The sequence below is a fragment of the Myotis nattereri genome, assembly GCF_964212035.1.
Source record: "Myotis nattereri genome assembly, chromosome: 12".
Lineage (NCBI taxonomy): Eukaryota > Metazoa > Chordata > Mammalia > Chiroptera > Vespertilionidae > Myotis > Myotis nattereri.
Window position 1 is genome coordinate 39,599,676 of NC_138087.1, and position 26,667 is coordinate 39,626,342.

At 46.3% G+C, this 26,667-nt stretch overlaps 1 protein-coding gene across 1 annotated transcript in view; it reads right to left on the minus strand.

Annotated features, from left to right (window-relative positions):
* The window catches only part of APBA1 (amyloid beta precursor protein binding family A member 1), a 195,064-nt gene that overhangs the window by 27,162 nt on the left and 141,235 nt on the right, over nucleotides 1–26,667 (minus strand). The window contains exons 3-5 of the mRNA XM_081103992.1: nucleotides 10,946–11,041; nucleotides 6,496–6,535; nucleotides 2,305–2,450 (exon numbers count right to left, since the gene is read on the minus strand). Coding sequence (XP_080960118.1) covers nucleotides 2,305–2,450; nucleotides 6,496–6,535; nucleotides 10,946–11,041 — 282 coding nt within the window. The remainder of the gene's footprint in view (nucleotides 1–2,304; nucleotides 2,451–6,495; nucleotides 6,536–10,945; nucleotides 11,042–26,667) is intronic.

The window sequence follows — 26,667 nt, forward strand, 5'->3', positions numbered from 1 at the left end:
AAAAGTCAGCTCCTAACATGACTCCCCCAACAGCCCTTGATCAACAGTCTTCCTCACCTCCAGGGCCCTCCCCGTCTGTCTGTCCCCTTAGATAAGACCCCCGAGGAGCTTACCGAATCCTGACTCCTCTGGTGTGAATTGACCAATCTCATCCTAGCTCAGGAACCCTAAGCACCCCACCCACGGATCCTAATAAGGCCAAGCTCCCAGGTCCTGGCCTAGGCATGTTCCCAGGCATGTTCCTCTCTCCCTCTCCGCCTCTCCTTGCCGTGACCTCCCTACACGGCCCCTCTAGGCCTTCCTCCAGGGCCTGTGAGCAATAACTCCTCGATTTTAATTTCTCTTGTGGTATTCTGCTCACCATCTGGCACCCCAGGGCTCTACTTAACAAGTGTTAATTCAATAAAATCATAACATGCTGTGCCTGGAGACTGTGGGACATGAGGAGTCAGAACTATGACCCCGAAGATTTAGTTTTCCAAATTCACTGCTCTGGGTGAAATAAGCCTGACACGCAGCATGTTCTCTCAGAGAGCTTTGTGTTCTTGCTTTGAAGGCTGTGCCTGGGAGATCCTAGATTAAGAACTGTGGGAGGATCGGGCAGTATTGATGTCACCCCTCTAAGAGAAGGGGTGACAGTGGGAAGAAATCAGGCCAGGCCTGGCTGGGCAGCTCAACAGGAACCCAATGTTCTACTGATAGAATTACTGAGTCTGAAAGCCTATGATGGTCTGAAGGTCAGGCAGACGCGTTTTCATGGAGCTGTCCTGCTGGGAATCCTGGGGCAAGAGACACCTCTGTGGGTGGGAGGTGGGACTTCCTTTGAAGGCAGTGGACCTTCCTACTGTCAATCATCCTGGGAAAGGCTGATTATGGGAGAAAAAAAGGAAACCTCGGAAGTGGGCCTGGTGGTCGCAGGGTATCTAGGACACAGACAAGGTCTGGGCTGCCCAGACAAAGTGGTGAAGTGGGTCCCTGACACACGGGTGAAACTGTCAGTGACTTTGACACTGGGCTACTGTAAATTACTCCCTCGTTTATACATCCCAATTCCCCAAACCCGAGTAATATTATCCAAAGCTGCAGCAAGGGTTTCCTCTACAACGACGGATCCTTAAGGGCAGGGCCTCATCGCTGACTCAGTTCATTTCTCACTTGTGCTGCTGAGTTTGAGGGTCAGACGCTCACTGTCTAAATGGCCATTTCCCTCTCTCCGGAGCCCCTGCACAGCCTTGAACACCCGGATGCTCCAGAAGTATTTTGTCCTTAAGTGAGAATCAAGGACTCTCAGCGCCTGCCTTCTCCCCATGCGTTCTCATTCCATGCTGTCACACCAACACCAGGGTGAGACCTGTGAGTGTGTGAGCGAGAAGATATAAAAACGTGAATGGCTCCTTGAGGTGAGAATGGATTTTGACCAGTTGGAACTGGACACCACCAGCCCTGGAGCACCCTAACCTATGCCCTCTTGCTTGACATGCCTGGCTCTGGTGTCCACAGGGAGGCCCTCCCTGTGGCGCCAGCGTGGCTGCCCAGCGGCTCTGGGTGCGGGCGGCCCCTGAGGACACTGGAGTGACGTGAAGACACGGTAAGTGTCTCCGTAGACCTGAGGTGTGTGTGGCCTCGGGTGGAGATTTGAGAGCTCTGTGTTTCCATGGGCTCACACCAGTTTGGCTGGTTCAAACCGGTTGTGAACGATTTAAACCGGATGAAAGTGGTCCTTCCTGAACAACACAGGCTCGCTCCTTGTCCACCTCGGTGGAACAGATTCAAGCAGGTTATGACGGACTCAGACGAGTTTAAACAGGGCTGGCCTTGCTCAGACTTGCTCAGGCTGGCCAGGCTAGATCTGATCAAAGGGTTCATTTCCCTTGAAGCAAACCAGTTCAACTGAGCTTGAGCAGGATCAGCAGGTTCCAAGGCAAAGGACCTAGTTTGAACCCCGCTGTCGGTGGAAGTACAGGAATAGAACCCTCACGTTAGAGGTAACACTCGGCACGATATCTGTCCTCGTCAAGTCAACTTCTGAAAGTTCAGGATCATATGTATGCTTTTTCTCCAGAGTGGCCATTAAGAACAACCCAAATATACAGTGCTTCCATGTAAGGACTGCAGTCCACTTCAGAAATCATTTTTTCTGCTTAGAACTGTAGCAGGAACATGTGTAAGCACTGCCTGCAGCATCACCCCAATCCACTCTCCTCTACCCTCAGGACTAGTCAGTGAGGTTTGGGGTGACCACTGTGGACGGCTCAGGTACCAGCCGCCGCCCCCCGCCCCCGCGGAGCACATGGCCCCCCTCACCTTGATCCTGCTCACCGCTTCCTGGGCCTGCATCATGCGCACGTTTTTGGAGGGAGTTTTGTCGGAGAGCAGCTGGGTAGAGCCAAGGTAATTGGCAGCAAAAATGATTCCATCGATTAAGTCTTCAGGGTCACAAGGTCCGGGAACTGTAACACACAGAGCCACTTTGGTGAGTGAAGCCACTGGGGTGGGCCTGCCCAACCCCTGCATACAACCCTCCCCACCGCTCACCTCTGGCCCAGAGGGCCGGTCCTGAGGGCCCTGAGCAGTCTACGGGACCCATATCTGCCTCCACTCACCCCTCATCTTCAAATAACGGGAACAATTTTTTCTTATAGTCACTTACTTCACCCAGACCATTTACTGTGAGAAATGATGTGCAGATTTATGTAAACACAGGACATGGAACGTTTCATGAAGGCTATTGTTTCTCCTGTCACACTGTGAGCTCTTTGGGGACAGGGGCTATGTCATCTTGGCTCTCTTGTGTCTGGCCAGCACCTGTTACCCAGGGGTTATCAAATAAATAAGCAGTTCCTTGACTTGCTACTGATTCATATCTCCCCTCTCCATTTTATCTATAATGGGGGAAGTAAATTTTATAAATAAAAAAACTGAGATATTTGTTTCAGAATGTTTGGTTCCCATAATAGCCTCTAACCCCAATTTTGGGACGCAGCTAACATTACTCCGAAGCTGCCATCTCATGCTGCCTTATAGGCCATAAGTTCCTGGCCTGCATCTGCATACAGATCAGTTCCAGGGAAAATGGGAATTTGTTTCATTGATCAGCCTTTTAAATCAAACCTTAGCCCGGCCAGTGTTGCTTAGGGGTTAAGCATTGACCCATGAACCAGGAGCTCAGGGTTCGAGTCCTGGTCAGGGCACATGCTTGGGTTGTGGGCTCAATCCCCAGTAGGGGGTGTGCAGAAGGCAGCCAATCAATGGTTCTCTCTCATCATTGATGTTTCTCTCTCTTCCTCTCCCTTTCCTCTCTCTGGAATCAATAAAACTATATTTTAGAAAAAAAAAACCCAACCTTAGTTTTAAATAATTAAAATGGAGGTATCTGACTCTAACCATAATCTGCTGTAAACGTTATTTGAAGTTAAAACACGTCTGGGACTAATATATAACGAACTCTATAACAGATGCACTAACAAGGCATTCTAATTCTGCAATGAAAACATGTATTTTCTTTGGCTTGAAGGCTGTATTTGGGGAGACTAAAATATACATCGTAACCCACAGTTAAAACCTCCAGGTCTTAAATTAGATAGCTTGAAATGGAAACAATTTGCTCTTTCTGTTTGGAGAGCTAATCTGAGATGGTTTTAATTTTTATCCTTCAAGATGAAGCTCATCTTGAGCTTAAACAGCCACTTCCCATGATAAGCTACTTATCAGGGGGCAGGCCTAAAATAATGTATTCATTTTTTCTAAAACCAAGGTGGTGGTTGAAACAAAGGAATTAACAATGTTTCAGGAAATGCCTTCACAAAGTATCTGTGTAGTAATTAAATAAGGAAACCTGTTATTTGTCTTATTCTCGATCTTTCTGGGAAAGACTTCTAGGCAAACACTGGGTGGTACCCAGCCCTACTGGTAATTTCCATTCTTCTCAACAAACATATGCTCCTCACCCTGAAACTTTGATGGATGTGGGACGAATTCAGGTTATTTACAATATACAGTTGAGTTGTACAGCGGGGAAGCAGAAGTCTAACTAAAATAACGTAAGGACAAGTTTGGACCCACACTGTGTTTTGTAAAATGTAGAAGATGATCAGTCTTCCATGACAAACTCCTGTGATGCATGTACGACGTTCCTGAAACACAGTCACTTTTGTCAACGAGGCACTGAGAAAAAAGATCTCATCTGGGATAGTCACTTTTAAAAATACTCACTTGTGAAAATAACGAATGTCAAAGAAAAAGAAAAATGAACCACCTCTCTATGGGACTCCCAATGCCATCCTATAGTCGTCTCTGTCTTAGCTCTACTCACTGAAAGGCTTCCTCTTGAGGCCTCGTAAGTGTGGATATGCAGATGTGTTTAAGAGCAATCCAAATAATATTTAAATGACTGTGTAAATGTCAAGCAGCCAGGAGACAGAAATATTGGGTCTAAACAAATTATGCATTCCAGATATAATCTCATGCCTTTTATTCTCCAGGGAAACTGATTATAATCAAATGCCACTGTCACTCTATCATACTCTGCAAAAAAAGCATCCTAATTTCATAAGTTCATTTTAGGCTTAGTGTGTTATTAAAAAACAAAAGTTATAATGTTCCTACGTCAAAGAATCACAGGGTTCATTTTGGTTTTTTGGAATGTGTTTTTCTTTTCAGTGATGCCTTTGTGTTGCTCTGGGGGTGAGCAAGCACACACTACACACACACACACACACACACACACACACTATACACTGAGTGGCCAGATTATTGTGACCACCCCATTAGTACTTTGTTGGGCCACCTTTTGCCTTCAATACTGCGGCAATTCTTGGCACTGACTCCACGAGATGTTGAAAGGTGATGCGAGGAATCCGACACCATGCCTGATGAATAGCACTGTCCAGTTCTGTGAGATTTGATGGTTGTGGAACCAGCTGCCTGATGGCTCTTTTAACTTCGCCCCACAAATGCTCAATTGGATTGAGATCTGGTGATTGTGGGGGCCACCTCAGCAAGGTAAAGTCTCCCTCATGTTCTTGAAACCAGGCCTGCACAATACGAGCACCATGGCATGGCGCATTGTCTTGTTGGAAGAAGCCATCTCCACTGGGACACACCATCAACATGATAGGATGAACCTGATCAGCAACGATACTTAGGTATGTTGTGCTATTCAGACATTTATAATGGTCTGGCCCTCTAGCAACTTCAGTGCGAAATGTAGCTAATTTGGCTACAAACGTCAGGTGGTCATAATAATCTGGCCACTCGGTGTATATATATCTCCTCACCTCATGTTAATGCTAAGCCCGAGCACAGGCGATGAAGAAGAAAGGAGTTTCCAAACTTCCTATCCCTCCCCAAGCTGCTCTCCTAGAATTGTGGAGCTTGACAACAACGGCACAGAGAACTTACAGGTTACTTGGGAATGGGACCTGGGTCACTGACCCTATCCCAGGAGCACGTTCTGGGCGTCAGACCTGAAGGTTCAGAGCGGTTTCGTGCCCAGGCAATAGAACACACTGGTTCTTTACTCGCAGGATTCAGAGACCAGCCATGACCCCAAAGTGATGCCTGAGCATGCTCGGGCCCCAGAAAATCCTCCCTCAAGGAAATGACAACCCACCCTACCCGAGAAAGCACCCGCCCTCCTCCCGGTCCAGGTCAGTGTCACCTCCCACTTGGGGTGTCTTTGTGTGGATAAGAAATGGGCACTCTATGTGTGGCCTGACCTCAACCTGGGGTGGCCAGGCTGGGCAGAGTTTGGGCCCTACTAGGCCGCGTGTGCAGTGAATAGCCGGCACAACCACGCGTGGCAGCTGCGGAGAGTACAGGGAGGACTGTGCAGTCAGATGCTGGCTGACGGCCTGGCTCTGCTACTTGCTAACGGTGTGATCTCGGGAAAGTTGTCCCCCCACCCCCCTTCGATGCCTCAGTCCTCATACATAACACGGGGATAATGATAAAACCCTCTGCACAAGATCAGTGTGAGGATTCAATGAGTTATTACATGGAAAGTGCTTAGAACAGCACCTGGAAAAGAGTAAGCCCTTCACGTTTCTTTTACTAACTCATCCAAGCAAGAGGTGGGAATTATTAGGCAGGTTTTCTGGATTGTTTTTGTGTTTTTTCTTAAGAGGACAAAATTTCTCCCCGTTAGTTAAAGCTTATTCCCACTTGAATAGCCCTTGGTGGGTGTAAGGTGTACTGGAATAGAGGTGGGAAGACTTGGGTTTCAGATCCAATGTGATCATTACTAAGCTGGGCAAAGCCCCAACCCCCTGGTTCAGGTTCCATGGACAGAATCAGCAAAGGCAGGGAGGGGGAGGTCTGAGAGGCTCACAGCTACTGTGCTTTTAGTCTAAGATTCTAAGGCTGTGAAGACTGTGAGTTAACTGGCTCTGTGGGCTTTCTCCTCCACTATCGTCTTCCAGCCCAGTGCTTCCAATGCCCCAAGTGCTAAAAGATTCATGAACGACTCAGTGCTCAATATCTCCTTTTAGCTCTTACCTTCAACGTAGGTTGGGAATGAAGCCAAGCTTTTTCTTGACTGTAATTAAGACAAAGAAGTTTCAAAAAGGGCAAAGCATGATGAAAAATGCATTAATACAACCATCCATGTAGCATAAAATACAAATACATCATCAGTGTCAGATATTAACCAGTTGTCAACCATTCTTGGTTACAGAAAGTGTAAACAAACACACATATTTCTTATTAAAGGTTACCCAGACTCCAGAACCATCCACTCATATATTAATTAGATCATTTGAAAATCCTACATTCCACAATCAGATGTCTGTCAGCTTAAAAAATATCCCACAAACCAAAATTTATAATCCACAATCGCAATAAAAAGGGCTTGATTTGTATTCTTAAGAATCTCGGCTTCTAAGTAAGAACTGCTGGTTAATGAAAGAACAACATCATTATATGCTGAAATTAAAAATTTCCTTGGAGAATTTTATTTCATGTTAGGTCTTTGCTGCAGGGATCTCTCCTTGTCTAAAAACATTTGCTAGAGTTTTTATCTCTTCCTTTCATCTCTTACTGATTTATTTAGTCTAAAAATTTCACTATATATGTCATTATCATGTGTTACTTTAAAATAAGCACACAACAAACAAAGGAGTAAATTAAAGGCCTTGGAATTTTGTATATGAAGTGACAACTCGGAGCAAAGGTCAGTTTTCCGATAGCACCCTTGTTTCAACCAGAAACCTTCCAGAACCTGACTGGACAGCAGTGTAAATGCTGGCTCTCAGGGGAGCGTTACTTACCCTTTGGTTCCTTGCATAAGGGAATGTCCTAGAGAGAACTCGGAGTGGCACGAGAGTAGGAAATTCATCCCTGATCTGTCTGGGGCAGGATGAGGTGAGCATTGCAGGAGAGTGGAGAGCTAATGTCAAAGGCAAGAGTCCCTAAAACGGGCAGAAAGTAGGGTTTGCATGGCCAAGGGTTAAGCTCAGAAAACCTAAAGGTTTTCATTGCTAAGACTCTACCAGTTGTTGGGTGACCTTTTAAATATGTACATTTTAGGAAAAGGGTGTCTAGTAGAGCATAGGTGCTTAACAGGTTGAGTTAATTGAGGGTATACTATGCGGTGCCTGGTGGGCTGGAAGGGTGAAGGGCCTGCATGGGGACTGGGATGTCACGGGAAACAGTTCCATATCACGGGACTGTATACAGTGATCTTCACTTGAAAGATTTCAGGAACGGCAAAGAAATGATTAGTTGATTTGCACAAAATTCTACAAAGTAGTAGTGTTATTTGTTATGTGGAAAACTGCGGGCAATTGAAGACACTTAATTTTAGGGATCTAACTCAATTCAGAACAATGACAAGAATTTAACACTAATCACGCAATACACTGCGAAGAGCAATCTGCTGATGTGCCCACTGGGATGAAATGCTTCCTCACCCCAAAGAAGGTGGGTTTCTGGTTTCAGAAAGGATCACCTTTAAAGACACTAAAGTCACAAGTCCACCAGGAATAAAAGGTAATTGGCTGCTAACACATTTATGGAAAAATGCATATCAAGTGAGAGCCAAGGAATCGGGACAGGAGGAAAGGGAAATCCAAGTTCAATAGTGCTTTATGTGACTTTTACTTCCTATTTATCCAAGTGAGACAAGCCCAGGTGAGTGCCGACAGCCACGTCTATCTATTTCTATGGTTTAAAGAAACACAATCCTTAACTTTGGGGCATGCAGATGAAAGCTGGCATCTTCAGAAGGGCCAAAGATTTCCAAATTATTATTCCCCAACCATCTCCCTGTCCTTGTCTTCAGCTGCTAAGGGTCTGGGGGTAATAAAGGTTTATTTTGTTTAATCAAAATGCTTAAGCCTCCAGGTAGCTCCAAGAAGCCAATTCAGATTTTCTTGGGCTATTCAGAGTACTTTACTGAATGCCAATCTCAAGGACAGTGTCCAGATTTTAATAGAAACTACAGAAGAATGACTTCAGTCCAAAGCTCTAAAAACTGCCGTTTTATTTAGAGCCACAATGGAGGGCATTTGGTACATTTGCTTATTCTCTATTCATGAGCTCATGACTGGCTTTCTTTAGTCTCGGGGGTAGTAATTTTTTTAAAAGAGTTTTGTGAAATGAAAGAATCTCTAATTATGGCACACAAAGAGCATTTTCATCATTATTCCTAAGGCTCTGTAGAAACATGTGCCAAGTCCTATAGGAACCGAGAAACTAACAAATTTGCCTTGCTTATTCTAGCTGATGAATAATCAAATACTGACTATTCAGAAGTCTGATTAGCCCTTTATTTTCTCATATGGGGGCAGAGATGAACATTAGTTAATCCTTAACATGCAAAAATTAATAAAACCACAGTCAAGAAGATAAAGGCCAAACTCTCTGGGGTTTTCCAGGCCACACTAACCATGTGCAGAGCCTGGAGGCCTGACAACTGGAATCATGGCATCCGAGCCACCTTTCCATGCAGTGTGCGACCTGCAGGCACTTTTCTCCCCAAGGACAGCAGATCCTGATGTTAGGAACCTGGGTTCAAATCCTGGTCCCACCAGCTGTGAGCCCTGGGACCTCAGGTAAACTATCCAACCTCTTAGCTTCCTTAACTAACACAAAAGGACAGCAATTCCTGCCTCACGGAATTATTTTAAGGATTAAATGAGATGCTATCTGTGATTGCTTGGCCTGGTACCTGAACACTAAATGCTCATGCTGTTTTTATTATCATTGTGACTGTCACTCTTTCCTTTTGCCATTTGTTCTCACCTCTGCGTGTGCTCTGAATAAAATATAAGGCAAAGCTATGAGATGTAGGGGCAGCAGAAACTGTCCCTTTAGTCCTCAAGCCTTATGGGCCTTATGTAGGGGCAGCAGAAACTGTCCCTTTAGTCCTCAGGCCTTATGGGCTAAGGATCAAGACCAGAGGAGGACAAAAGATATTTCAAATCTAAATTCTAATGTTTGTTTCATTTATATCGGGGTGGGGAACGTCTAGCCCGCGGGCCATATAAGGCTGGTGAAATCATTTGGTCTGGCCCTGCCAGGGCATTAGGGGTGAGTTAATTAAGTGTTTGACCAAATATAGCAGCTAATTTTTAAGTTGATAATTTTGTATGGCCTTCAAATGATGCTATAAATATCCAAATGGCCCCTGGCAGAAAAAAAAAAAGGTTCCCCGCCCCTGTTTATATAAACAGATTAATAAAAAACATATTTCTCCCCTGAATGAATATTTAATGGAAAATGCATATGTATTTGATGATACTTTAAAGGTAAATTTCAACTAAGGTTCCCTTTGGAAGTGATCTGCCACTCACGTTAAAATTTAACATAAAATGATAGCAAGAGGAGGGAAAGGGAAACAACCATTCATTCTGTGGTTTAACCTCCCTAATGCATACCCTCGGTGGACGAGGCAGCCTCTATAGTTAGAGCCAGCTGGGCCCACACACAGACTGTGACGCAGGCCAGTAGTCACCTGATGCTGGCTTCCCAGGAGGTGGGGGTGGCAGTCAGCTGGGTGTCAAAAGATGACGGTGCTGGGGAAGGCAGTGGTGCCCCTCCGGGAAACACCTGCCCTTTCAGCCCTAGGAACCTCAGTGGGAGCAAGCAACATCGTCTTGCTTACATGTTCCCCACCAGAGCTCCGTTTGGCCTCCCTCAGCAGGCGACAGTATGATTTATTGTCTAAAGGGATACTAGAGGTTGCGGTGTCCAGGAGCCCCTCACCGCACGTGGCTATGTGAGTTCACTGAAACGGAATAAAAGGAAAAAGCCAGGTCCTCAGCCCCGCCAGCCATGTGCCAAGGGCTTGCTAGTCACACATGGCTGGTGGCTCCCCCGGAGGACAGGACAGAGTGAACATTCCCGGGGCTGCGGCCAGGTCTCTGAACGGCACTGCTTTCGGGAGTGAGAAGGGTGCTCACCAGGTGAGCAGTGGGGCAGCAGGTGTGAACTGGAACCACCGCAGCTAAACCGGGACAAGGGGTCACCCTGTCGTCATGAAAGATATTTCACTTGGGCCGGAAATCACGGGATATTTAAAAAAAAAAAAAAATCAACCCACGTCCCAAACCACCGAGTGCTGTCAGCCCACGGTGCCCGAGGCCTGTGCGCCACGAGGGAGGATGCTGCCGCAGAGACTCGCGGGTGCCCAGCACTGTCCATTGGTGGGAACGTCCCACCATCTCCCCGGTCCCACACGGTGGCCACTAGTCACGGTGGCTACTGAGCACTTGCACTATGGCTAGTGTGCCTGGGGAGCGGGTTTATTTCATTTCTCAGTGAAAACAGACAGCCGTGGCTACTGGCTACCCAGCTGGTAGCCCCACCCCACACTGGAGAGGAGAAAATAGAGTTTCTCCCCAGGATTCCTGGGGACAGGAGCTCTGCGGGAGGCTGGAGAAGGCACAGGCCAGAATCAGGATGGAGGACAAAGGCTGGAGGCTTTTGAAAGGAAGCGGCACCCTACCTCTTTGCTGGCGGAGCCTTCCGCGGGGTCACTGGGATGAAGGGGTGTGCTTGAAGACTCTGCGCCCAGGGGCGAGGAGCTGCCCGGAGAGGGAGACTGGAAGAGGCAAGGGAACAGCACCGTGAGAACCCGGGGGGCTGGGAGCGCCCGGCCTGCAGGGAGGGACGGGGAGACAGCTGCGCACAACCCACCCAGCATTCGGGTGGGGAGAAAGCTTTGGAAAGGACTTGCCAAATGTATGTAACAGGCCTGGGTTTGCCCGGCTTTCCTTTAAATTCCTGCCATGTTTTCAAAGGGGCCCTTAGAGCTCAGCTCCCCCAGCCCCTTCAGGCCAAGTGTTAATTAAACACAGCAAGATTTGAAAGGCAAACTTGAAGTTCTAGATGAAAAAGCTAATACACACATGTTTGTGCTTTAAAATTTTTTCTTACTGAAGGACAGGAAGACTTTGGGTACTACACGTCGGATAGATCACCTGCTCAAGAAGATTTGAGTGAAAAAAAGGAAAATTAGAGCATGTATTTTTAAAGAGGCAGCTGGGATTGACTTTGATGACCGGAAACTGCACCACCTGTATTTTCCTAGTCAGTTCAGATTTCAAATATCTTTTGTGACTTAAACCACTGAAAATTCAGAGAAATTTCAGCATCCAAACAGCATTATCTTGGCTATCCTTAGAAAAGTCCAAACAGTCTGTTAAGTGATATATTTAAAGCAATTCCACTTCTAGTATTTATCCAAGGGAAAAAAACAACAACATAAATTCATAAAGATATCTGCACCCCCATGTTCACTGCAGCACTGATTATAGTAGCCAAGGTATGGCAGCAACGGAGTGTCATCCATAGACGAGTGGCTCAAGACGATGTGATACATATACACATACAAATACTTATACACATACATATACATATACACATATATACACATCCACATACATATACATATACACACATACATATATATACACATACACATACATATACATATATACATACATATACACATACATATACATACACACAATGATATGATAGCCATAAAAAAGAATGAAATGTTGGTATTTGTGACAAAATTAATGAGCCTAGAGGGTATGAGGCTAAATGAAAGGTCAGACAGAGAAAGACAAATACCCTATATATGATTTCACTTACATGTGAAGTCTAAAAAACAAAACAAATGAACAAACAAAATGAAACAGAAACAAACTCACAGATAGAGAACAAACTGATGTTGCCAGAGGGGAGGAAGGTAGGGTGACGGGTGGAAAAGGGAAAGGGGATTAAGAAATACAAACTTTCATTTATAAAATAAGTCACTGGGATAGAGTGTACAGCACTGGGAGTGTCATCAGTAATATTGTAAGAACTATGTATGTCTACAGATGGTTACTAGGCTTACTGTGGTGATCACTTCGGAAAGTATATAAACGTTGCATCGTTACGTTAGACACCAAAACTAAGATAACATTCTATGTCAACAATGATTTAAAATTTTTAAAAATCTTTAATGAACAAAATAAGGCTTGAAAACAGGATCAGGGAGCATGGCCTCCATCGTGTGTGACGGCCTCGGCCTCCTGACACAGGCAGACCCTCCTGGAAGCCTGACACACAGCACGTGCTCCATACAGACGTGCTGAATAAATGACCGAAGCAAGCAAGCAGGAACGGGCTAACCCAGGCTCTGAAGTTCCTCCCTAGCCGATCCTTGAACCTTTCTGTCTGCTCCCGAAACCTTGGGAGATGAAGGGCATCTCCAGGTGAGCCACAGATGCTTATGAATTCTGTAGCGACGGTCCTCTGAGAGCAAGAATGCTCTGCTTCACAGTTTGTTGGTGATGTTTGATAGAGGACATAAAACGGAACCCACACAACATCTATCCTCTGAGGAACCGTGGGGATGTGGACAGGGGAGGTAAGTCCTGGGAAAAGGAAGCAATGGTTGCTTGAATCTCACCCGATATCATGGCACTGGCTCCCTAGGGGAAGCCGAGGCACAGACAGCAGTAAAGTACCTCTGTGTGAAAAGCGAGAATGTTCCATAAAGCAGTAGTGCTGAGGAGGGGAGGGGACACATTAAAAAGTAAGAGGGGCCTCGGTGAGCAAGCAGTATGGGAAATCATAAAAATACGAAATCTTTTCCCAAAAGTCTGAATTACAAAAAACACAGAGGCACCAAATGGGTTGAAAGAGGATGCGATGAAATGCAGAATTCTTCACACTGAGATGTTGTACGGTCCCAGCCTATTGCTATGAGACGTGGATTTATTTCCCATGAGCCCGTGTTCCTGATTCTGAGCAGGGAGGTGAGGACCACTGAGTCTCTGAGACATGCACATGCAGAAAGCAGCTGCTGTGCAGAAAAGCCAAGGGAAACAGCAGACATAAAGCACGCCAGGCCCTGAGGCACGGGTGCAAGGAAACAGCCTTGCGTGCCTTTAAAAAGGAACACAGCATTTTTCCCTCGGCACCCAGGAGAGTGGTGGGTACTTGCTGAGTTAGCTCTATGTTTAGCCTACTCGAAATTAATGTAGTAAAGTCTTCATAAGAATTTAATGCCTTTAAAATTTCCCAATTTTTCAAATTTGAAGGGCTTCCTTAGATATTTATGTGTCTCTATTTCCCCCCAAGCACTTTCCTCTGTCACAAGAATTTTAAGGGTCTAGTGATCCCTGGGAAAGCCAGTGCAGCTGGTTTTTCTTTAATTACTTGGTTTGAAAGGCAGTGTGTCACCTTCATTAAAAACACAGCAACCCTCCCAAAGAGTCCCACAGTTCCTATCTCTTTGATTATTTCCTGTTGCAAATCTTCTAAAAATGGGTTCTTTGCAACGTCGTGGAACTGGATCATCTCAGGGTGATTTGAGTGGACAGCTTATCCAAACAGTACGCGGGGGGTGGGGGGGGGGGGAGCAGGTCAGACCCCTGGGCGCCCATCACAGTACCCGGAGAAGAGGCACAAAGGCAACTGTGGTGGACACTGCCCTCCCTGAAGTTCTCACAGGCCCCACACCAACCTTCATCAGGGCCCACAGCCCCTCAGACACTCAATGCTCCAGCCTTCGGCACACAGATGAGCTCACTCATGTCTCCCATTTGCAAGTGCAGTTCATTACTTCCATCTAGAGCAGTGGTTCTCAACCTTGGCTGCACACTAGAATCACCTGGGAATCTTCTTAAAATCCTGATTCCTGGGCCTCATCCTCCAGAAATTCTGTTTCTTTGTTATGGGGTGGGGCCACAACATTAGGAACAAAGAAACAGAAGAAACCAAGTAACAGGAGCTCTTGGACAGGGATATTGTCTTATTCATCACTGTAATTCAAGTGCCTAGCCTCGGTCGCATAAACAGTAGGCACTCAGCAAACACTTATGACTTCAATGAATAAATGACTTCAATGTAGTCCGCATGTTTTCTGACTTGCACAGAATGCAGATCAGACACCACCCTTTCCTTATTTTTAAATGGTCAACGGTAAGCCCTTTCTGCTACAGCACCCCTACGCTGTTCTGTGTAGAATGGTATCTGCATTTTGAGTTAGAGAAACAGTCTTTGCCTGAGACGGTCCTGACCTTAGTCCCAACACGAGAGGGGACCCCACCAGGGGAAGCCTTCTGCTCACCACACCACTGCCCACAAAGCCACGGTGGACACACGCTTTGGAGCAGACACGGCCTCCACGGAGCCGAAACAAAGATGCTAGTATCAAAGCAGCTCAAATATCTGCTTGGAAAGCCCTTTGCCCCTTACCTCCAACTTCTGCCTTGCTACTCTCAAAAGTGGAGAGAAAACCAGAAATTGGATAATGCTCTTTACCCCCAAAGAATGTATTAGAGGCAAATTTTAACCACTGAAATATGATATAAAAGTAAACATTATTACTACACATTGCTCTGTCTGGAGCCTCAGGCCTTCTGGGTTACTCGGTCGATATTCAATTTTAGGCAAATGGGACCAGTTGTGAGAAGCAAACGCGGGCTCAGCAATTCACAAAGGGAAGTGCCACATGGACAGCTACACGAGGTCGTGTTCAAAGACAACTCAACAGCTCCCTGTTCTGAGTCAGTACAGGAGCCTCCTGAAGCTCAGCAACTTTTCTTCTGCAGATTGCGTTCCAGAGGATTCTCTCCAACTATGGCCTAAGTTCACTGTAGCAGCTCTGGGGTCTCCCCAAGCAGCGCTCCCTCCCTTAAGACTTGGGATTGTCTATACCAGGACGAGAGATGGATAGTTCTTTGGTCAGAGGAAGCCTAAGGATGTGGAAGCATCCAGAGGGAGAGGTGATTGATTATTCATTTAAATTCCGACGGAACGTCACCTGGGGCCCAGTACTCCATTACCGGTGGCAGGCCTGGGACCAGCAGCTGAAGGAACTTTCAGGCTATACTTAGAGGGGGAAGAGCATCACACGAGTCACTATTTTCCACTTATTCCTTGCAGAGAATTTCAGATCCTATCTGTGTTCCTAACACTGGGCCAGGAACAGAGAGGAAAGCGATGTTGTGGTCCTGCCCTTCACCCCTTCCAAGACAATGGGGGGAGTCAGACATGGGAAGGCAGGTGGCTAGGATGTTAACCTGTCCATGGGGTTGGGAGGGAGCAATTCTGCGGGAGGGGAGAGGTGTGTATCAGGCAGTGCTTCGTGGGAACGGTGATGGGTTTAGCTGAATCCTGGAACCCGCAGTCTTCAAGAAGTAGGGTGGGAAGGGACAGGGAGGAAGGGGAAGGTACTGGAAACAGAAATAGGGATGAGGGGGCACAGCTCTGCAGGGAAGTGAGAAACGAGCGGAAGAGGAGGGCCGGGACCAGTGACTGGAGCCCGCCTGATGGCAAGCAGCACCTGCTCTGCCCAGAGGGTGTTTTCTTTGTGAGTCATTGGCCTGAAGAAGCACAATCCAGGTACACCCCAGCCATTTCTGCTGCACGGGAAGAGGTAAAGGGTCGAGGGACTGAGTGGTCGCTCTCACGCTCTCCTCTCCCTGAATCCTCTGTCACCCGTGGACATCTGCTGAAGAGAAGAGAGCAATCTGGAAACGTCGATGGTTTGAGAATGAGAAACTCTCAGAAGGAGAGGCAGAGGGCCCCTGGCTCTTCCCAAGCGGACAGTGTTCTTGTCAGGGCGACGGAAGGACCAAGGCGGGACTGAGATCAAAGCTGTGATCGAGAAAGGTGTACGGAGAGCTTGGAAGCCTTTTGGAGGAATTTTCGTCAAAAGGCACAAAACATATGAGTTCTACGGGGCCCACTCATTCATTTATTTAACACAGAAGTGCAGACAGGGTCTGAGGGAGCCCAGATCCCTGCCTGTGCCCAAGACCTCCTGGTCCAGCAAAGGAGAAAGACCTAGAAACGCACCCAGGTTGTCCTCTGCAGCCAGTACTCAGTGTCTGAGTCCTTGAGGAAAGCAAAAGTCACAATAGCACAAAAACAGCTGCCACAGAGCCAGCTGCTCACAGTGTCAGTGCCCATCGCCACAGTCCTCCTCCCCAAACACCAGCATCTACCTGGTGCATATCTTCGTCAGCTGGTCTCTGTTGACTGTGGGGACCATCTGGCATTAAAAGGCAAAACCAAAAATACTCCCCAAACAGCACACTTATTGCAGAGAAGTGCAAATACTGCAAAAAATAAATATAAAGCAGAATCTGATAAGCTGAAGAAGGCCAAGCTGAAGAGTGGCTCAGAGCAGTGACAGATAATCGAGGCGTTGGTTCTTGAGAACTGGGGAAAACAGTCATTACCCACCTCCTGGGGCTGACATGAGGATTCGTTGGTGACAACATGCACATGGGATCAGCTCAGTGCCTGAGCACATACCAAGCCCTCAACCAATATTCAACAAGTGTTTTATGGTTCCCATGGTTACAAAAATTATTTCACCCCTTTGGGAGAATGCTTACAAGGAAAACTCACACCCATGGGGATGTATTCTTTATCTCCTTTTCTTGTTTCCTTTCTTATTAAAATTTTATTCATGGATAAAATTAAAAAGCACACAAAGGGCTCTATAAAGTCATACCACAAAGATGCTAAAGTAATTTGTAAGTCCCAAGACCCTAACTGGTATATTGGTAAGAGCAGCTCATTACTAGCTAAGACTGGACAATGACTGTCTGCCACTCAAGACGGCATTCAGGAAAATGGGTGGTGAGAGTGACGGTGTTATGGTGATCGATTTACAAAAGAGAATCAACACTTTCACTCCAATAAAGGCTAGGAGAAAATAATTCTTTAAAAATTACACCATTTTACCAAGTCTATCTGGGACTGCATTACTTGTAGTAATTTCACCTATGTGGACTCAGAACCTGAATAGGGTGCTTTGTTTTTTTGTTTGTTTTTAAGTCACCAAACTGCCTCAACATACTATATGAGACCTGAGCAACCAAGAGCTCTGAACTTTCTTCACCAGTGTTATCAACTACATGTTTGTGTCCCCTTCAGATTCATATGTTGAACCCCTAGCCCTCAATGGGATGGTGTTTGGAGATGGGGCCTTGGGAGGTAACTGGGTTAAGAGGGTGGGGCTCTCATGATGGGATTAGTGCCCTTATCAGAAGAGAAATGAGAGAGCTGGCTTCCCCTCTCTCTGCTCTCTGCCACGCGAGGACACAGCAGGAAGACGGCCATCTGCAAACCAGGAAGAGGGTCTTCCCAGGGACCATGCTGGGCCCGCATCTCAGACCTCCCAGGCACCAGAGCTGTGAGGAAGAAACTCCTGTTGTTTAAGTCATCCACCCTGTAGTATCTTATTGCAGCAGCCCGAACTGACGGCCACAGACATCACATTAGGTACCTATTGACTCTCATTTTAAACACAGTTTTAACAAGCTCTGAGCAAGTCATTCCCCCATTTAATGTCAGTGGTTCCTTTCTGCTTGCAGAAAAAATCATCGACTCTTTACCTTGGCACCAAAGGCACTCCAGGGTGTGGCCTTAGTTTCTTGGCCATTTCCCGCCTCTAGTTCTTACTGTCTGTTGTCAAGCCAAACGGGACTACTTTCTGTTCCCTCACCCACCTGTGAGTTTCCGCTCAATGCTTTTGTTTACACTCCTTTGCACTCCACAGGTCCAGGAGCCTCCATAAGCCCATTTCAAATGTTACTTCTTTCATGAAGTCTTCCCAATCCTTAAGTGAGAGCAATCCATCTCCTATGAGAATTGCTTGTATTTTATGTGCCATTCTTATGATGCATCATGTTTCCCTTTGTATTTTATAAAAATATCATAATACTATATAATATTTATAATATATTTTAATTACAAATATTTTAATAAGCACCATTAAAGGCAGGGTTTATAAATAATTTACGTGCTTTCTTCTCCAAGTGCTTTATACAGGATTTCCCATAAAATATGCAACAGGAGTTCAATGAACGTGTTGAAGATATGGGAGGATGCCTGGCACCAATCCTTCTGCGCCACAGGAAAAGGAAACACAGAATCAGCTTCTGTACAGAGTAGGTTCTGAGCACGTTGTCGTTATGTACTCACCTAGATGTTCATACCCACCCGCAACTCAGGGTTCTCTTCGCTGGTTTTTATTTTTAATGTGAATGTTCAATAACAGCATGATTTCATTTTTTAGGTATTAATGCATTTTTATTTCAATTTTATTTTATATTGGTTTCAGGTGTACAGCACAGTAGTTAGACAAGCATATACTTTACACAGGGGCCCTCGCCCCGATATTTTCAGTACCCCAAATGGCACCATACAGTTATCACAATATTATTGATCATGTTCCCTACACTCTACATACCAGCGACTATTTTGTAACTACCAATTTGTCAATTTGTGCTTCTTTTTTTTTTAAAGATTTTTGAATTGATTTTTAGAAACAGAGGACGAGAGGAGAGAAAGAGGGAAACATTACTGTGAGAGTGGGACATTGATCAGCTGCCTCCTGCACACCCCCTACCAGGGATCGAACCAGCAACCTTTCAGTGTACGGGATGACACCCAACCAACTGAGCCACACTGGCCAGGGCCCAATTTGTGCTTCTTAGTCCCTTCACCTCTTTCACCCAGCCCCCCAGCCCCTCTCCCCTCTGGCAATCACTAGTTCTCTCTCTGTATCTATGAGTCCGTTTGAATTCTGCTTGTTTGTTTGTTCCTTAGATTCCACATATAAGTGAAGTCATATGGTATTTTTCTTTCTCGGATTGATTTATTTCACTGAGCATAATACCCTCTTGGTCCATGGCGACAGCATGGTTCTCTTCACTGGTTCCTGATCGTGGTCTGTCTCCCTTCTTTGGCAGACACTGCTTACAAATCATGCATCCGCATATGATGGTAAGTAATGCAGACATAGCCAGAACAGGTGTTCTCAAAGGTGGCATTTCATAAGGGCTGTAATCAACACCTGGTCATTCAATTCCTTTCCAGCCTATCACTCTGGCTCCATCCCCTTCTACATATGGCAGGTGAGTCAGCCAGGGCAGCCCATGGCACACACGTTCGTTCTTTTGGTAACTTCCATCTCAGGGAACACGTGGGGCTTCTCTAGTTCCCATGTCTTCATATAGCTTTTCCACTATGAGTATTGGATCATCCAGCTTTATCTCTTTTCTCAATTAAATATGCATTGCTTTCCTCACTGATCTGTTTTAAATTAACTTTATTCCATCTTAGAATTATTAAAAATATATGATTGGTTTTTCCTTGCTCCAAGATATGTTTGTGCTTCTAAAAATTGAAACTGGTGAAGAAATCCATAATTTTTCATCCTCAATTCAAACTATATTATCAATGCACATTTGTATTTCCTGAATGTGGTGAGCACAGGCATTCTAGGGGCATAACTATGTCATTAAAATGATAATGGCCTGGGCCTAATGAAGTGTTTTATATACACATTCATAATGAATTCAATTAATACCAACAGAACATTTTGAGATCACTGTCAGTTAAAATATTCTAGCTATTTCCATTCTCGCTTTCCCCATAGGGAGAGTGGTCCTGTACCCAGGCCCCTGCCCCTTAGACCCGTGGAAGGGCTGTTGGGTGAAGACCTGGGCCACCTTGAACCTCACAGAGAGCCTTGCACTGCAGCAATGTCCTCAAATAGAGGGTGCTTTCATTGGGGTGCCACACAAATAATTCATTTTATAACCATCACAGGGGCTCCTGGCTTCTGAAGCCATGTTCTCAAAGGCAAAAACAAACACAACCGACCAGTTAACTATGAACCAGAGTCATCCTTGTAAAGTGAGGTAACTTACCATTTGATAAAGCTGATCTATAAACAAAGGTTGTCTTGTCCCCTTTGAAACAGCCTCACGGTATTTGTTTTAAATGCCTTACAACTTAGGATGAACAAACGAGGGAGCCTGTTATTCATTTCCCCCTCTACGTCCATTCCATTCTTGATGGTCTGCCTGCACTTTCATTCCCAGGCCACCTGACCTGAGACCAGTCAGAGGAAAAGCCCAAGTCACTCAGTTTGTATTAAGAGATGCAAACGATTTGCTGTAATAACGCATTACCAGCTAATTAAGGATAATTAAGGAGGGCTGTCTGTGTGCCAGGCACTGTACCAGGGGCATTACGCCCAGTACCTCATTTACCAACAAAGCAGTTCCTAATGTGCAAGGCACTGATCTCCATGCATTTTCATTAGCATCATGGAAGCAAAAGACACAACACAGAGCAAGGAACCGGAGGCTACAGTGCCCAACGTTAGTCTTCTATTGGAATACAGAGAGGAACCGCCCACCGCTGATGGGGAAAGCAAAGGGCATGGCATCTTTCTAAGTGATCAAACAGCCTTTTCTCTCGGCAGGTTATCTGGGACTTCCAGGCAACAGGCAAACCTGATTCCATTTCTCCGGGCCTGGATACAGCCCACTCTCCTGATCTATTCCTGCTCTGTCCATTTACTGCTACTATTGAGAGAAACACAGAGAACAACTTACACTCTGACAGGACTAGGAGGAGAAAAGCAAAAGCAAAGCAATAAACATCGTGCCGAAGCCTGGGGATCCACCTACCTCATCTTCGTAACACTCAAACTGGTACATCCAAAAATTCTCCATCTTCACGGGTGCTTTCTGGGCAGCAGGGCCAGCGCCGGTGCATCCACTTGGGAGCTGAGACTGACTCCTGACCTCCGTGCCCGTCCGGTAGGTTGTTTCCAGTGGTGTTAGATGCCCCAGTCAATAATGCAACTTGTAACAGGAGCCGTGACCACCTCCCCGGGAGCCTGACCCACGCACACGAACCCCTCCCCGCCCAAACGGCGCAGGCAGCCATGCATCACTGGTCGAGCATCATCACCTGATGTTTCTCTGGAGGGGCTGGCCCACCCCCTCTGGCAGTGACACCTACTATTTCTGGGGGAGATAAACTAGGTTCCAAGGTGTTACCAGAAACTTTCACACACTTTAAACTTGTGAAAATTTACAGAACTTGTGAGAAAAGCACCCTGTGCTTTGGGGAAAGGAAGGGGTGGGAGCTGAGAAAAAGGATCTCTCCGAACCTGCGTTAGAACACACCTGGGAATTCTAAGAGAACGCTGTGGCCAGCCAGGGCCTGGGCTTCTGGGGACATGGGATGCTGGGAGTAGCCCCTCACCACCTCTTCCTGTGTGCCTTCAACATCCTTGCACTGTAGTCTAAACGAGGGGGTGTAGCAAACCAGCTTGTAAACACAGAAAAGAAAGCTGCCCCCAAAGCAAGCATGGTGTGACCCAAACCAATGAGTAAGCCCAAGTTGGGTTCAAGAGCTGGACCATATCTGCTGTTCCTCAGCCGACTAGAGGAAGGTCAAGAAATAAGGGTGAAGCTGGGCTGGGGGGACCTCATGGCAACAGAGGTGGGCAGGGTGGTTCTGGAGGCAGAAGACAGGAGGCAGACAGAGAGATCTCCCAGAGCCAATCTACTTCATAAAAAAGATCCGTGCCAACGGGGAATTGTGTGGATGCATGAAAGAGGAAAGGCACCGAGCATCCAAGAGACTTGTCCTAACCCACGGATTCTGCCTTCTCCCTCACCAAACTCTTTTTTTTTTTTTTAAATATATTTTATTGAGTTTTTACAGAGAGGAAAGGAGAGAGATAGAGAGTTAGAAACATCGATGAGAGAGAAACATCGACCAGCTGCCTCCTGCACACTCCCCACTGGGGATGTGCCCACAACCCAGGTACATGCCCTTGACCGGAATCGAACCTGGGACCTTTCAGTCCGCAGGCCGACACTCTATCTACTGAGCCAAACCGGTTTCGGCCCTCACCAAACTCTTAATCAAGCATGCTGACAGGTCTCTCTGAGTCCACCTGCTTAGCTAACGGGTTGTGATAGGGTCATAAGGTAGAAAAAAGAGAAGCAAAGGACTTGAACAACTGACAGCTGGACAACCCACCGGTGCTGGTGGACAGGGTCCTCTGCTATGGACAACTCTGCAGGCCAGAGTGGGAAACAAGATCGGAGGAAGGGTGTCCTTGGGCCCTTCACCCTCCCTTTTGACCTGATCTACTGTTTCTGACTGCTCTTGCTGGCAGCTGGACTATACCTACTATAATCCAGGTCAGTGTGATGCCCCCATTCAAGAATGGTGAGCAGGGCAGGAGGTATTCCTTCCTAATTTACAGTACTTGGCATCTCTCAAAAACACTTTCATCTTTCCATTTATTATTTAAATGATAGAAAAATTTCTTGATTCCCAGATTGAACATCCCTATCATTTATTTCTCCCCAGCTCATCGGTGAAGCCATTTCCCCCTCTATCACTTAAAATGTGGTTTGGATTCATGAACCACTCAAGACAGGCTAAAGCTGTTATAATCTTCACTGCTGCTGTGGAAAGCTTACAATTTTTTCAGTTATTAACTAAGAGAGCTACCATCACACACAAGATTAAAATCACCAGACAGACTGCAAAAACCCCTGCTAGGCTTTCTGGAAAGTTATAGAAAGTGTCTACATATAGTGTCCTGTTGGTGTGACAGGATTCAGAATGCTTTTCCTGGCTCTCTTATTTTCATTCTTTCCTTCCCTTTAATGTTCAATCTGCACCTGAAACCTGTTTAATTATTCACCACTGCCTTCTCCATGCCTCATCAATAATGGATCACACCCAGGATGGAAAACTTCACCCGCCACAAGGAGGTGGTTGAGATGGGATCATAAAGAACAGGATCCACACGCCACACCCGAGGGAGAAACCAAGGCACCAAGATGACAGCCAGCCTCAAGGTCTGTCCTCTTCTGTTTTTCTGCACCATCAAGACCCCTTAACTCTGCCTCTCGACTTGTTTTGCATCATGACACATGTCAACTAGAGAAGCGCTGGAGCCCCAGATGAAGCTGCTGGGGGTGAAGGCAATGTACCTGGTGGCCCAGTTCACCCCACCCCCAAAATTCAGGGGATCATCCGCACGCTGGTTGAAAACCTCTGCCTTAACTTTCAAATGAGTCTCGACAGCGAATTCTTTTGACCCCGGCAGTCCCTTGAGAATAAAGTTAAAATCCATCTCCTTATGAAGAATCCACATGGACATGCTTATTCCTTCAAGACAATCCCTCCTCTTTCCCATTTCCACCGGCGCTACTGAGCCTCAACTTTCGCTGGCATGGCCACCTGCCTCATCTCTGTGCTGGCTCACACAACTGTTCCCTTTTTCACCACTTTAGCTTTGTTCTATCATTTCAGAATCTGCAGATCTGCCTATTCTCATCAGCCAGACAAATAAATACAGCCCCTGAGTTGAGAATGGCGGACAAGGCCAGCAGCTGCTGTGTCCTCAGGTTTTAAGCCCAGAAGCTCTTTGCTGGCAAAAGGTAATGACAGATACCAAACATGTTAGGCAGGCTTCTCAATGGCCTCCAACAATCCCCACACCTCCAGGTATTCACACCCCTGTGCAAAAGACTGTGACTTCCATCTTGCTCTAAGACGCTATGGTCATCTTGTCTTGCATACTTTTTAAAGTGAGCTGCCACATAGGAGAGGGCCCACATGGCAAAGAACCAGGGATGCCTCTGGCCATTGGTCAGCTGGGAACTGAGACCCTTAGTCCAACAGCCCAGGAGGATCTGAACAAGCACATGCGCTTGGGAGCAGGTCTTTCCCCAGGAGAGCCTTAAGATGACCACAGGCCACTGACACCTTGATTGCCGCCTCTGAGAGAACCACAAGCAGAGAGCCAGCCAGGCCATGCCAGATTCTGGACCATAGGAACTGTGACAAAATCAATGTGGCTTGCTGTATGCTACCAAGTTCTGCACAATGTGTTACACAGCAGTGGATAGCTATAGCAAAAACACCAAATAAGGCTTCAAGCCTCAAGCGAAGGGGAAGGTTGGAGGTCTGGCTGAGGGCACAACTAAAGTAGATTACAGACTCTGCACAGGCAGGGCTTGTGTCTACGCTAGCCAGAGCCTGAGTCGCAGTTGCTGCTGTATCCTGGTGTCCTGCACAGTGCCTGATTTATAGGGTGAACTTGAAAATATTTGTTGAGTGAGTGGATGACAAATTGTGAGACGGACTCTCAGTGTGTGACTAGGGACAGTAGTCACAATTCCCTCTGGCTCGCTGACAAATGACAAACAGCAGAGCTTGGTGGCCACACCCTATTTCTTACTCACAGACAATGTCCTACATGTCAATAGTGCTTGATTAATCCCAAACGTGTTGGCAGGGAGCATCTATAACAATTATAATAACTCAACTCAATGACTCTACGGCACTTTGCACGGTGGGTGATTGAGAGCAGCATCGTATTCCTTTGATACCATTCACTTGTCTAAGGAGAGGTGTCCTACCGGTTTCTGAGGTCTACTTGGTAAAACACACTGGGGCCCCTTGCTGCTGTCCTGAGTGCACATCCTTTGGTTCTAAGGTTATGCCGACCTGGAAGGTCTGCCAGCCACCTTTTTTTTTTTCCAATTTATATTTTTATCGATTTTTAGAGAAGGGGGGAGGGGAGGGAGAGAGAAACATCGATGTGAGAGCGCAACATTGATTGGCTGCCTCCTGCACACCCCCACCTGGGGATCAAGCCCACAACCTGGGCATATGCCCTGACTGGGAATTAAACACGCAACCTTTTGTTGCAGGGGATGATGCTTCACCTACTAAGCCACATTGGGTAGGGCAGCCAACTATTTTCTAAAACGTCTGAACCATATAAAAGAACCAAGTTGGTTTTAGAGCCAAGCCTGGGATGCCTACTCTTCATAGGAGGCCAAGAGAGCAGTCTGAGATAAGGATGCATGGAGTCTAGTCCTGTTCAGGCCACAGGTGGACACAGACTGACGCTAACTATCCTAGACCTCTCCCCTCACCCTCGCCCCTACGTGTGAAGAGAACATCATATTCCAGCTAGGAATTGACCCACCTGGGGAAATCAGGCCCCAACACAACATAAATTCATCCTAAAGTCTATATGCTTGACTTTTGATCCCATCTCAGCTCCACCCCTTGCTATCCAGACACTAGAAAAACTGGCTGGCTGGAACTCCCTGAGGAGGTGTGGATTTGCAAGAAGAAATTTCTCAACTCAGAACAGCTGAACAGGAATCCTTCAGGAGCACAGAATCCTCCAGCGGTAAAACAGTTCTTTTTACTCGCCCTTGTGAGCCTGACAATACAACCGCAAGGTCAACAGGATAATATGTTGCTAACAAGCCTTAATGAATTAGCATGTGCACTTGACCTTGGTCAATAGTTTCTTAGCAACAGTAAGAAGAAAAAATCCACGTAGGCTGATGCTGACTTCAGGGCAGAGGGGAAGGGAGAGAGGGCTGGGAGGAGGTGATGTCAAGGAAATCAAGGCCCAGAGAAGCCAGGATGCTCCTCCACCCTCTTTACGTCACCTTTCTCAAAATTAAAAAAGAAAAAAACGGTGGACACAAAAGTGCACAGGATCAGTGAGGCAGGTGTTAACATCAGCCCTCACTTCCCAGGGTTTTGACAACATCTCCTTCTCAGCAAGAGAGTGGCTGGTTTCTGAGTAAGAAGTGTTAGTGCTGTACTGGTTTCCTGCCTCAAAGTACTTTCTCCAATTGGCCTTTGGAACTGAAGATGCCAATAAAAGGTAAATGTTATCTGAAGGGGGCCATGCATGTTGCCATTACCACTAATTAGCAGTTTAGTTTTACTTAATGAGAACAGCTCTGGAAGAAGGCTGACGATATATTACTGCTTAAGGGGGAAGCGGCGAGCTCAGGTCATTCGGAGTACATGACGGGGACTGGCAGGACAGTAAAGGCCTGGGAGGGATCTGAGCTCGGGGGAAAGCAGAAAGCAAACACCAGCCTGGAGAGGGTGAGGAAGGGGTGCTAACAGCCAACTCCTCCTAACTCAGCTTGCCACTGACCAACCCTACATGTTACGTGAGCTCTGACTTACTGAGGCAACTAATGCACCAAACTTGTGGTTCTTATTCCACATTTCCATAGAGAACTCAATAGCTGCAAAAACCCTTTTCTCCCATAGTCATCCTGGAAGATAAATCGAATAACTCATTTTACTGATGAGGAAACTGAAGCCAAGGAAGAAAGCAGGTGATCAACTCAAGGTGACTGCAGCAGGTCAACTGCAGGGCAAATCTTAACGAATAATAGCATATAATCAACGCTGTGCGACTTACTCGAATACAGAGGAGGATAAGACACTATCCTCCAAAGCCTGACGGTGAATTCCAGAGGCAACAGGCTAATGCATGTAGGACAAGTAGATAACATAGTAAAGAATCAAGTGTTCAGCTGGAGTCCA